The 13,283-nt window shown below is 54.0% G+C and overlaps 1 protein-coding gene across 1 annotated transcript in view; it reads left to right on the top strand.

The window, feature by feature from the left end:
- The window catches only part of MYBL2 (MYB proto-oncogene like 2), a 51,277-nt gene that overhangs the window by 28,069 nt on the left and 9,925 nt on the right, over nt 1-13,283 (top strand). Inside the window, exons 5-9 of the mRNA XM_045295496.1 lie at nt 573-793; nt 2,216-2,378; nt 3,094-3,360; nt 5,853-6,260; nt 7,345-7,484. Of these exons, the coding sequence (XP_045151431.1) occupies nt 573-793; nt 2,216-2,378; nt 3,094-3,360; nt 5,853-6,260; nt 7,345-7,484 (1,199 nt within the window). The remainder of the gene's footprint in view (nt 1-572; nt 794-2,215; nt 2,379-3,093; nt 3,361-5,852; nt 6,261-7,344; nt 7,485-13,283) is intronic.

Genomic DNA, 13,283 nt, shown 5'->3' with positions numbered 1-13,283 from the left:
TTGAAACCATATAGAAATGCACTAAATTATCTGAGCAGAATCCTTTCCCCCCTAGATTGTTCACACTCCCCAAAGTGAGCGCCTGCACGCGCATACGCACGAGTGTGTGTGTCTCCGTGTTGGTGGTCTGGAATCAGCCCTCCTCAGCTCCCTAAGCTGCTTGTGCACCAGTGCTAGAGGGCCCTGTGGCAGCCCTGGACATGGCTGAGGGGGCCGGCAGGGTGGCCTTGGGTGTTGTGAGTGTGGACTCAGTGAGTGGGCGGGATCCTTCCTCTCCCTGTTGCCTCTAAGTGCTGGGTGGGTGGACACTCCAGCGGCTGGTCTTCTACTCTGACCCTCTTGGCCGGCCTTCCTTCAGGGCAGTGACTGGTCCTGATGTGCGCAGGTTCTGGGGTAGGTGACCTCAGCTCCCTGCTGAGCCACCTTCCTTGGAGCACCCAGGGCTTCTGCATTCCCTAGGGGGTGGGGCGGGCTGTGGCCTGGAGGAGGCTCTGGCTTGGATGGGAAGGAGCTTGGTTGAGTGGGTGAGGGAGGGCCCAGTCCCACTGATGTCCCTGCGGCGTTGCTCTAAGGTCATCGAGCTGGTCAAGAAGTACGGCACCAAGCAGTGGACGCTGATCGCCAAGCACCTGAAGGGCCGGCTGGGCAAGCAGTGCCGCGAGCGCTGGCACAACCACCTCAACCCCGAGGTGAAGAAGTCCTGCTGGACCGAGGAGGAGGACCGCATCATCTGTGAGGCCCACAAGGTGCTGGGCAACCGCTGGGCCGAGATTGCCAAGATGCTGCCGGGCAGGTGAGGGGGTGCAGTGGGGGACGGAAAGCCGGGTGGGGCCTGGTGGGATGCCCTTATCCTCTGCCTAACCGCCCCCTTCAACTCTGGAGGCCACCAGAGTCATGCACCCAGGGTGCTAGGGTGGGTGGGCAGGAGTTCTGCCAGAAGGCCCCAGTTTCACTCCTGTGAGAAGACAGGCCTTGCCAGCCCCTTCCTCTTTGGACTGCCGCCTCTCCCCGGGGCTGATGTAAATAGCTGGGGGCGTTGGGAGGGGGCTTTCGTTAAGGAACTGAAAAGGATAGAAATCAGTCGTAGAATAACTCGCTGAAAGAGTTCTCGTGAAGAACACCAGACCCGGTCCCCAGACTCCAATCTCTGGGCCGACACTGCGACTTCCATCTTTGCTGGCGGTTCTCTGGTGCCTCTGTCTGTCCGTGTGTGCTGTCTTAATGTCTGTCTGCTCCAGTGGAAGAGCCTCCTGCCCACCCCCACACTTGTCCACGGGCCCTAATCATACAGACTTTCCCTCACAAGCTCACTGCTACTGGGGCGATGCTGACGCATGGTGACCCTACCAGACAGGGTAGAACTGCCCCTCTGGGTTTCCGATACTACCAACCAACCACCCAGAAGCCCTGTGATCTAGTCCACGCTGACTCTTAGCAACACCCGCCGGTTTCCGAGTCTAACTGTGTGGGAGTAGAAAGCCCAGTCTTTTCCTCGCAGCAGAGCTGCTAGTAGGTTCCAGCTGCCAACCATGCCGCTCACAGCCCTCAGTATCACCACATCGCGTCAGGGCTCGCGGGAAAGAGCAAGCCCCCAATCGGCCGGTGTTGTCCAAATGCCGACCTCGTGCTTAGCAGCCTGGCACGTCTGCACGGTGCCACCAGGGCCCCTTTCTTTCCTTGTCGAGCGCGGTCATTCCCAACGAAAGCGGCCGTGTTTACGTGATTACCGTGTTAGTGTAACGCGCGTGTGAGGATCACTGAATCATCGGGAATTGGAATTCTCTTTCCTGTGTCACATTTCTTTTTCCCGGAATTAAAAGTGGTTTGCATTTCATCTACCCAGTTTATTTCAATCCAGCAGCTCTTAATTTTTTGTCACTGACCCACGTCTTCGTTATGTGACGCTGCTGGAACAGACTAGCAGAGGGGGTTGCCATGAACCAAGTGCTTTTTCTCAGTAAGGAGACCAGATGTCTGGGTTCAGGGCACCTGGTCTAGAGGGGGAAGGATTTCCCTCTCGGCTCGGGGGGAGGCGGGAAGGGTCCGTCTCTGCAGCGCTATCCTTGGTGGAGGTACTCTTGCGCGGTGGTCTGTCTTCCCTTGCCTCTGCTTCCTTGTTGATGCCCAACCTAAAGCAGGGGGGGGGCTTGTAGCTTGCCTGGTGGCAGACTGGCTGCCGAGCTGGGGTTGTGAGGTGCTCCGTTTGTCCCCGTAGGACTGACAATGCTGTGAAGAACCACTGGAACTCTACCATCAAAAGGAAGGTGGAGACGGGGGGCTTCCTGAATGATTCCAAAGACTGCAAGCCCCCTGTGTACCTGCTGCTGGAGCTGGAGGACAAGGACGGCCAGCCCAGTGTCGTCTCCACCGACGGCCAGGTGAGAGGCTGCCCAGGGCGGCTCGGCCTGTCTGTGTGAGCATTGCTTTTGAGAGTCACCCGATAACCGGCGACGGTGGCACCTACTCCTCACTCTGTGCCTGTTTCACAGCAGCTATTCAGTGTCTGTGTGCCTGGCATCTGTGTGAGATCCGCTTGTCAACGGTACCCAACTGTACAGGAGTAGTTTAGGGGCAGGAGCCCGGGTGGCGTAGTGGTTATGAGATGGGCTGCTAATCGCCAGATTGGCAGTTTGAAACCACCAGCCACTCTCACAGAGAAAGACTGAGGCTTTCTGCTCCCAGAAGGAGTTTCAGTCTTAGAAACCCATGGGGGCAATTAAACCCACAGGGCAATTGTCCCCTGCCCTGGAGGGCCTCCAGGGGGTCAGAATGGCCTTTTGAAAGACTTTGGCTTGTTTGTTGTTGTTTTTTTAATCTCTTAGGGCTTTGAACTGGTCCTTTCTGGTTTGATCCCCTGCTGAGAATTTTGCATTTCCACCCAGGCTACTCAGAATCAGAATGGGCATATTAACAGGATGCTACCCTAGCTCTATGAGATCCCCCTGAGGGCCCGCTGGCCTTGTTGATTCTGATGCGGTATACCTGGGGTGGCAAAAGCAATTTCTGAACAAGGGTCGAACCAGAATGAAGCGGGTTCGAAGTCCTGATATCTCCTAAGAAAATTCCAGCCTGTGTACCCTGGTATTCCCATAGGGCAGTCTTGTGAGCAGCTGGCTCCCAGCACCCCCTGGCGTCAAGGAAGAGGACAGCAGTGAGGAGGAGGCCCTGGCACCGGCCACATCCCAGGACCTGGACTCCATCCCTGAGGAGCTGGACAGAGTGCAGACGCCGGAGCCCAGGGAGGAGAGCTTTCCACCTGGAATAAGCTTGCCCTTCAAGTGGGTGGTGGAGGCCACCAATCTGCTCAGCCCGGTCGTGGGCTCGTCCAGCCTCTCCGAAGCCCTGGACTTAATCGAGTCGGTAATGGCACGGTGGTTCGCGTGGGCAGGCTTCCCTCGTGGCATGTGTCCTTCCCAGCCTGCCACCATCGCTTAGGGAAGGCTCTGCCTGGCCCTGAGCACGAGCTGGGGACACCAAGCAGATGGCCTGGAGGCCCCTGGTCTAAAGGACCTCCCAGCGTGGCCAGCAGCGGGAGTGTTCAGGCAGGCACGCACTGATGCTGGGCAGCTCGGGGTAGGTGGGAAGACTTCCTGAGGGAGGTGGCCCCTCCCTAGCTCAGCCAATTCTGTGTTTCCCACCACCTGATGGGCCCAGAGGGAGCTCACTATGGCACACCCACTACTTGCCAGGCATAATGTGTGAGGAGTTGCATCCTCTGATGCTGAGTGCCTACGGTATGCCTGGTTCACATGTGCTCTCAGTTAGCCTCCGAACAGCGGCCACATTCCAGGAGCAGGTGATGTGCAACAGGTGATGGGCTCTCTTTGCCAGTGAGGGAGTCCAGACCAGAGAGGTTACGTACGGCCTAAGGTTAGTTAGCAATATGTAACTCTGGTAACAGTATTACTGCTGTTCCTGTTTTACAGGAATTTTAAATCGGGCAGAACAGGACACAGGAATGATTTACACACATATAAGGGTTAGACTGTATTATGTGAAATGATATGAGTATAGGGGTTAAAGTGCTGTGCCCTTGTTGTGTCAGGTGCCCTCGAGTCGATGGGGACCTATAGCCACCCTGCAGGGCAAGAGACCTGTTACACAGGGTTCTTGGCTGCAGCGGCTTCAGAGGTGAGGAGACTTATTGAAAGTCACGCAGCTGATAAGGGCCAGGGGCAGGAGTCAGACGGGCCTCCTTCCTCCATCACTGGTTGGGAGGAAAGACCATGCCTCTCAGTTAGCAGCAGAGCGCTTAACCATTGTGCCACCAAAGCCTTCCCAGTGTCATTTAGGGACAGATATAAATGATAACACATTGATCTTGTAGCGCAGAGTAGAACTGATCCCATGGATTTCCAAGGCTAATAATCTTTACAGGAGCACAGAGCCCCCCTCATCTGTCTCCTGCTAGCCAGCTGGTGGTTTGAACTCCTGACCTTGTAGTTAGCAGCTGTTTTAGTCCAGGTAGACTAGAGAAACAAATTCATTGACACTCGTGTATATAAGAGAGGGCTTTATGTCAAAGAGCAAATTATATATTGAGAAAGCAAACATCTCAGCCCTGTCCAGATCAAGTCCCGAAGTCCGACATTAGCCCATCTGTCCTTTCCAGTGTATGAATTCCTCTTCAGACTCCCGCAACACATGCAATGATGCCAAATGCAGGAAGATCCCAGGCCAGTGGGTGGAAAGTCTTGTGGATCTAACAGTGGTGGAAGCATCTCAGCGCTGGCGTGGGTCTCCACGTGGCTCCTCCAGATTCAGGCCTCTGGTTGCCATCAGCGTAGCTCCATGTGGCTTGTCCACAGGAATGTGCAGCGGAGAGAGTGTGTGTCCCACCTCCAGGGAGGAAGACGGGAGTTCCCAGAAGCCTCAGGAGAAGGGCACGCCCACTAGGAGGGTTTCCACCAGGCTGTGACCTGATTGACAGGCGAGGCTACCCCTTCGCTCTAGTTGGCAGGAGATGATGTAACTGCCACAGCAGTCCAACTCGTAACCCAGTGCCACCGACGCGTGCTCTGTGTTGGCATCCACCTGGCAATGAGTTCTGAGTTGGATAAGTGAAAAGGAGCCCGGAGACAGTGAGTTCCCAATTGGGCTGCTAACCGTGGGTCACACCCATCAGCCACTCAGAGAAAGACGAGATTTTCTGCTCCTGTAAAGCCATGTGGCCACAGGGAGCAGCTGTGCTGTTTGTCCTTGAGGGTTGCTGTGAGTCAGTGAGTTGGCTGGGTCTGAAAATGAAAGAAACGCCAGGGTGGTGAGTAAGTGCCCGATCCCCAGGTGGCGATGCTGCCTCAGTGGGGAGAGAAGGTGTGTGCGCTCAGGGTGGGGAGCATGGGGGGCTGTAGGGAGGTGTCATTAGGGGTCTTCTCCATGGTGATCTGAGTTTCCAGTCCAATTTGTTGTGTGTGCGCGTGTGTGCATCTTGTATAAGGAGCGCTGGTGGGTGGTGCAGTGGTTACGCATTAGGCTGCTAACTGCAAGGTCAGCAGTTCAAAACCACCAGCGGGTCCTTGTAGAAAAATGGAGCTTTCTATTCCCATTAAGAGTTATAGTCTCTCGGAAACTCACCCTGTCCTATAGGGTTGCTATGAGTTGGCATCAACTCGATGCTGGGGGGGGGTTGTTTTTTCCGAGTGTGTTTTATGTAGCTTTGATACGGCACGGAACATGGTGTAGAGTAGTGGACCAAGCTGCCATGTGCACCACATAGCCTGTCTGAAGTGCCCAGTAAGTAGGGAGGCAGCAGTGTCTCCACCGCTGGTTCTAGCACTGGGGCATTCCTGGAGTGAGTGACCGATATGGCCTCATTTACTCTAACTGCTGCCCCTCCTCCCCTCTCTGGGCAGGACCCCGATGCGTGGTGTGACCTGAGTAAATTTGACCTTCCCGAGGAGCCATCCTTGGAAGGCAGCCTTAGCATCAGCCCGGAGCAGCCGGAACCCCAGCAGCAGACCCCGGGGCCCGGCCAGCGGGGCGTCCCGGTGTCCAGCGTGACCGAATACCGCCTGGACGGCCACACCATCTCCGACCTGAGCCGGAGCAGCCGGGGAGAGCTGATCCCCATCTCCCCCAGCACCGAGGTCGGGGGCTCTGGCATCTGCACGCCACCCTCGGTGCTCAAGCGGCAGAAGAAGAGGCGTGTCGCCCTGTCCCCCGTCACCGAGAGCAGTGCCAGCCTGTCCTTTCTGGACTCGTGCAACAGCCTCACCCCCAAGAGCACGCCTGTCAAGACCCTGCCCTTCTCCCCCTCCCAGGTGGGTGCTGCCCGGAGGAAAGGCCTGGCGACAGTTCCAAAAACCAGTCACCGAGATCCTCATCCATAGAAAACCAAGCAGATATAGCTGTTACTCAGCCTTGCTTTCTGAAGGGGATGGTGCCTGCCCCCTGGGGTAGACTGCCTTGGCCCACATGGGGCTGCACAAGCAGAGGGTTCCGCTCCCCACCCCTCCCACCCCCACCGCATTATGGGATAGGTTACAAACGTTCTTAGTTGCCGGGCGGGGCTCTGAATGACCTGCGTGCAGTCTGAGGTCGGGGGTCGGGGGCCCCAGAGCCCTTGTTTCCAACACACTTGCTCTGACTCCCAGGACTTCTTCCAGCCTAGGGACCCAAGGAGGTGGGGCAGGTGGGACAGAGGCCCTCCAGCTGGGTGTGGGCAGACCTGGACTTGTCATTGTCCCCTAATCCTAGCTCCAGCCAGGCTGGCAGCCGGCTCCCACCCTCCTTTGTGCCGACATCGGTGTAAAGGCACAAAGTCTTCCCAGGGGCGCCAGCAGCAGCTCTTGACATACCTGTGAGGCCACAAGCTGGGCTGACCCGGACACTAAGCAGTACCTGCTCCCGCTTACCTGCTCTGAGGTGCAGGCTCTGTTTCTGTCCCCTTCCAGATAGGGACACTGAGGCTCAGAGAGGGTTCGCTTCTTGCACCCAGTCCCCAAACCTCCTCCCAATGCCTAAGCTCAAGCCCGAGCCCTGAAGCACTGCCCTCTCCCCTCCCTCCCAGGGAGGAAAGTCCTGAGGGGCCAGTGGCAAGAACTGGCACCAGCTGGAAAAGCCACCTGCTTTCCCATCCACCACCTGTATAATCTCCAAAAATGCCAGCCCTCACCAGGCACCTGCTGGCTGCCATGCCTGGCTAAGTACAGGGGCTTCGCCGCCTCCCATGGGGAGGGGCCACTGGTCCTCCGTGGTGGCTGACTCCTGGGAACAGACCAGCGCCGTGCGCCGGAGCGCCCGTCTCTGCTGGAGACCACAGACTCCCAAAGCTATTCGGCCTACTGTCCCCTTTTCAGGGGTAAAAAGGTACTCATTGTTGGCCTTGTGTCCTTTTTCTGGCAGTTTCTGAACTTCTGGACCAAACAGGACACGCTGGAGCTGGAGAGCCCCTCCCTGACGTCTACCCCTGTGTGCAGCCAGAAGGTGGTGGTCACCACACCCCTACACCGGGACAAGACGCCCCTGCACCAGAAGCACGCTGCGTGAGTGGACGCCGCCCGCCCAGGGTCCAGGGGTGCATGGGTGGGGAGGGCACCCTCGGGAAAGAGCCGAGGCCAAGTTCAACTTCCTCCCTGCAGGACACTCCACCTGTTCAGGCTTTCTTTTGTCTATACAGTTTTACCTTTGTTTTCTTCTATTTTTAAAAGTCTATGATTTAAAAAAAATCTCTGCCACAAAGGGACCAAATTACCCCACCAGACCTCTCCCATCTTACAAGTTGGAAGTTGCAGTGTCTGAGTGGGCCGGCATTAAGGGCAAAAGGGCCCTCAGCCGTTTCATGGGCTGTCTGGTCCGTGAAGTAGGGCTGGTCCCTGGGAGGCTGCGCTTAGCCCCGCTCCAGACCTGCTCAGCTCGCCCGCACGTTGCACTTCCCCTTCCGGAGCAGGCCCGGTTGCTTTCCAGCAGGCCTGTAGGGAAGGCAATGCTTATTCCTGAGTTTCCACGCCTCCTGTTGGCTCTGAATGCCTCAGAAGTCCTTGGCTGCTTGAGGGATCGCGATTGCCGAAGGAGAAGTTGCTATTTATTATTTCACGGCTACCTCAGGTGGTTTTGACCAGTCTGACTTGATTCCCAGATTCCAGCCCTCATATTAATACATGATTCCTGAAAGGATTTCGAATCGCTTGATGAGAAACTGTAGTATTAGGGTGTGGGGGCCACCTCCCCACCATGACGCACAGGTTCAGTAATCACAATTGTACGGTTGAGATATATAAATATTATACTAAAGTCATCGAGAGCATGAGCGATAGAAGAGATAGCATAATAATGCAGTCAGACTCATTACATGGTAGCATTGCTCAACTCAGCCCCGCTTGGTGGTCCATGTGGAGAGGGGGAAGGGAAGGAGGACAGGAAAGGGAACAAGGGAGCGAGGACGGGAAAGGGAACAAGGGAGCGAGGACGGGAGAGGGGGAAGAGAGGCGAGGGAGAGACCAGCGAGAGAGATCTCTATTGCTAACCCAGGCCTATATACCCTTTTGGGGGCGTGGAAGCCCACTAATTACAGGTAAAGACATACGTCACAGGAAGGGGTTGCACTATAGGTAGTACAGCCATGAGGGGGTGGTCTCCGGATATACACACAATAGGAAGAGGAGGAATTGGGGGTATACATGTGACAAGATGGGCGGATCCTAGAGTCAGGATGGCAGCTTAACTATGACTGTTCTCTGGATCTCCATATGAACCATTATCAGTAGGGTGGGAACTCCACCTATAGGAACCAAGCTAATGGTCGCAAACTTTAGGGAGAAGTAACCCATTGTCTCCAGCAGCAGGGAGCAGGCCCACCCCTGTGGTGGGACGAGACAGCCATCTGGCAGCATTGCCTTCAGGGAGGTTGTAAACATCTGACCTCCCTCCACAAGAAACCAGTCTCTGAACAGTGACCTCCAAAACATAACATAGATATGCTTCATGAGAAAAGATCCTCCAGAGGCAGAATTCTGTACTGAAAGCTCCTGAGGGCATGGCCCACCCTCTTCCGCTTCTTGCTCCTCACCTGCGACTGCTCCACCCTCTGTTATCTTCAACACTCAGACCCCATCCCCACTCCTAGCCCATCTTTGTGCAGAGCCACACTCCCATCTCTCTGTTTGTCTCTCTGAAGTTCATCTTTTTAATTTTTTTGTAGCATGGGCCTGGTAGCGATAAGTTCTTTTAGCTTTTGTATTTCTGAAAAGTCGTGATTTTTGAAAGGTGTTTGTGCTGTGGATGGAATTTTAGACCTAAATCTCTCCTGCTGGCTAGCTCTTTGACTGTGTTTTATCAGCAGCTCTCACAAAGCGATTTTGATGTGACAGGGCCTACTCTTCTTAGTGTTCACTGAGCTTTTGGGATCTGTGGGTTTATAGTTTTCATGTGAATTTTGGGAGATTTTCAGCCATCACATTCTTTGGATGACAACCCTCCCTCCCCCACCACCACCCACCCACACACACACACACACACACACACACACAAGTCCCTTGCCTCCACCCGGCCGTATGTATCAGGGCACGTGACGTTGTCTGACACTCCTGATTTTATATTATATTTTTTTCATTCTGTTTCTCTCTGTTGGCTCTATTGTGGGAGCTTCAAGTGTACAAGTCTTTTCTTGGGGGGAGGAGAGACGCATTAGCATCAGCCCAGCAGCCCAGTTTATGGCTTGAATTTGAAATACCTTCCATGTCTGCTTAACTGGGGGAGCATGTGGGTCATGCCGGTACTGCTCTGCCAGGGCCTGCCGGTGTCGCCTCTGTCAGCGGGCTCCCTTTTGGTTGGTGGCTGTTCTCATTTGAGTCTTGCTTGGCGGGCTTTTTCGCTTCTTGTTCTCTCCCTGGCAGTATTTTGGAAATCAGACATGCATTTGACCTTGCCGGCACTACTGTGTGCATGTGTGTTGAACTCGATGTGTGTCTCTGTGTACACACGCATTTTATTGTGAATTGGATGTTCACAGAGAGATCATCAGTTGTACATTCAACAATCCACACACATCTGTTTCTTCTCATTGATTGCAGTCCCTCAATGGACCATCACTTAGCTCTCTTTCTCCCAGGCCTTCCTGTCTCCATCCCTCCGTCTTTCCTAACCCTTCTGAGCTTTGTCCCCGGTCAGTGCTGCCCTTTGGATCTCAAATGGTTGATTCTCAGAGGTGCACACTTTCCTACTGTTATATTCACCCTACGGACGGTTGTATCATTTCACTGAAAATTGAGAGACGGTGGTGCGTTCCGCTTCAGACTTGAAGAGTTGCTCAAGGCCATAGTCTCTGGGCTTCTAGTCTAGCTGACCAGTCCACCGGTCTCCTATGATTTTGACCTTTGCTCCACAATTTCCTCCCACTCCATCCAAGACCACCTAATGTGATCGATCCATTTCTGAGCAGGTGGTAGTGGTAGCTGGGCACCAGCTAGTTCTTACCTCAGGGATGACGTGGAGATTAATGCTCGCATGGTCTATCAGTCCACTGGACAAATTGTTTCCATGTGTGGTCCTATCCACTTCTATATTCCTAGAGATTGTCTGGAGCCCTGCTCTGGGATGTAGACAGCTATTTAGAAATAGTTTAACCCTTTGAGGTTGTGTTAGGGTTTTCTAGGGAAACAAACCAGGACACTTAATGATTTTATATATATATATGGATAGGTTTATATAGTAATAAGGTTTATATAGTAATATAACAGCTAATTAGTCTACACAGCAGTACAAAGGGCTCAGTTCAACTCAATTTTGTGTAACAGTTAATATACTGAAGGTTCTTCATCTCACAAGGACTTAGGTCCAAGATCAAGGAAGCAGACATTGGAATGTTCCCCGCAGGCAAGACAAGCAGATGGCAGGGTAGGGCCCCAACAATCAGCTCCTGAGCCTGGCACCTCAAGCTCTAGTGTTGCATGTACCGACATTTGATCCACAGGTTGGCTCAGCCCACGGGGAGTGCAACACACAGTTGAGGCAAAGGACGATGTCAAGCAGCAGCACGCTGGTCTGATCATCAGAGAGAAGAGATGGGAGGCTGCCCTTAGAAAGCATTTATCTTGGTAGCCCTCCGATCAACTTCGACCTGATTAAACTCTCCACACGTTCCTACAGATGCCTAGTTTACACAGTAAACCCAACTGCCACAGGGGTCTTGCTATTGAGATTTATTAGGTGGGACCAGAGCAGTGTGGAATTCCAGGGCCCTCAGAGCTTGAGTGCGGCCCCTCCAGTCCCTTTCTGCCTCTTGGCGGTCAATTTCCTGTGCGCATCCCAGGGTGTTCACCTCTCTTTCGCATCTTCTGCTTGTGAACTGTTAGCTGCCTTGGTCTCCCTAGAATCTCTGCATCATCTCTTTTTATTATTTCTTTAAAAGGGATGTTTATAGAACATTGACTCATAACTGCCTAAAACTGGAAACAACCAAATGATTCCCAACTAGTGAATAGCCAAAGTACACAGTGGCATGTCCACAGGGGGGTACTCACTATTCAGCAATCTCAAAGTCACAAACAGTGGGGGCATGGGGCAGCACGGATGAATACAAAGATACGTGAAGTGAGAAAAGGTGCCCTGGTGGCACAGTGGTTTAAATGTTGGGCTGTTGACAAGGCTGGCAGTTCAAACCCACCAGCAGCTTCTTGGGAGAAAGAGGAGAGTCCGGTCTGGTTGCTTCTGAGGACAGTGTTGGAGGTGGGGGGGGGGGCATTCTGCTCAGCACAGGGGTTTTTAGACTTAATTCTGAAATTTACTGGTTTTACTGACCTTAGATTTTTATTCTCCTACCTGGCCCCTTATTTTTTCTCATTGGCACTCTGATTAATTAGACCAGACAGTTCATTAAGAAGATGAAAAGCAAACAGCTGGTCAGCATGTGGCACTTCAGAGGGTGATCGACATCGTGGTGGCAGGCGGGTGGAGGGCAGCAGCGAGAGGTCTCCCTCACATTGGGGGTCAGGCAGGAAGGCAGCCAGGCAGGCAGAGCCACAATCGCTCCACCGTAGAAACACATCTTTCCTGTTTGAAAACCCAAAACCCGGTGTCTGAGTTTGGCCGCAGTTGGGTGCAGAGAAGACTGTGGGTGCCCGTGTCTCAGGATGGGTAGAGTTGCAGCTGCCAGGAACCCTGAGTTTTAGAGGCACCTGAGATAGGGCAAGCCATCCACATTTTAAAACTGGACGACTTTCTTAGAAGTTGTTTTCCGGGAAGCTAGGGACAGGTGAGGAGGGCTGTGCTTTGAGTTCTGGGCTGGGTGGGGCGGTTGTTTAGTGATGGGCTGGCTGAGCTCCCTGGAGAATCTTGGCGTCTGTGTGGTGAGGCCCAGCTCTCTCTCAGTCAGAGAGTCTCTGTACCTGTAAGCTTCTTGGTGGCTCTGTCCCTGAGATCTCTCCTGCTACACGAGGGCGCGGGGCCTCTTTATCAGCAGCTTCGGGGGTCCTGGCGTTCACTTCAGATAAGGCTGAGGGAACACTGAAGCTCCTGTGTCTTTGAGTAACCTCTTCCTGCCTTTGGAATTACTTCCGGGTTAAGCGAGCCGTGTCTCCCCACGCTCCCTCATCCTCACGGTCCTCTGCAGCCGTCCCCCTGACACGCGGAGGGCACTGTGGGCTGCGTTCCCATTTACGGACTTGGCTTCCCAGCCCCCGAGTCTGCTTTACAGGAGGGCATGTTCCCTGTCTATGAGGTCTTTTGTCCCCTGTCCCCCTTGTCAGCCAGCCCCCTTGTCTCCTGCCGTGGGTCCGCCTGGCTCTGTTCACGTGGAGAGAGATGTCTGCCACTCACATTCCTCCCTTGAGGGGGAACCAGGAGCGTGTCTCTGTCATTAGCACTCCTGGTGTCCCGGGAGAGGGGAGCCTTTGAGAAGAGACTGCTAATCCCTGTTTCAGCTCTTAGCCTGAGGCAGGAAGAGAAGAATGCCATCTTCTGGTGTTGATCTCCCTGAGGAATGTCCAGCCCGCTAGAGGAAGTGGGGTCTGGGCAGGGACCTGAGGGACTGGATCTGGGGGGTGGCCTCCGCCCATCAGGTCCTAAAGTGACGTGACTGTTCTTTCCCTGCCTCATGATGCCTTGGGAGCCCACCCTGACCGTACCTCTGCTCCACGGAGGCTGTGCGGCTCTGGTGGAGGGCCCTGCTTTATGGAACCTGGCCACCCCCATCGCTTTTATAAATGTTAACATAAATGTGTAACCCCTTTGGCCGGCTAAACATTTTCTTTTAATCATTTTATTAGGGGCTCATACAACTCATCACAATCCATACATACATCAATTGTGTAAAGCATATTTGTACATTCGTTGCCCTCATCATTCTC

The sequence above is a fragment of the Echinops telfairi genome, unplaced genomic scaffold, assembly GCF_000313985.2.
Source record: "Echinops telfairi isolate 266 unplaced genomic scaffold, ASM31398v2 ScPeMD7_5592;HRSCAF=6446, whole genome shotgun sequence".
Classification (NCBI taxonomy): domain Eukaryota; kingdom Metazoa; phylum Chordata; class Mammalia; order Afrosoricida; family Tenrecidae; genus Echinops; species Echinops telfairi.
Note: the sequence above shows the minus strand (reverse complement) of the source record. Positions and strands in the feature narration are given on the sequence as shown.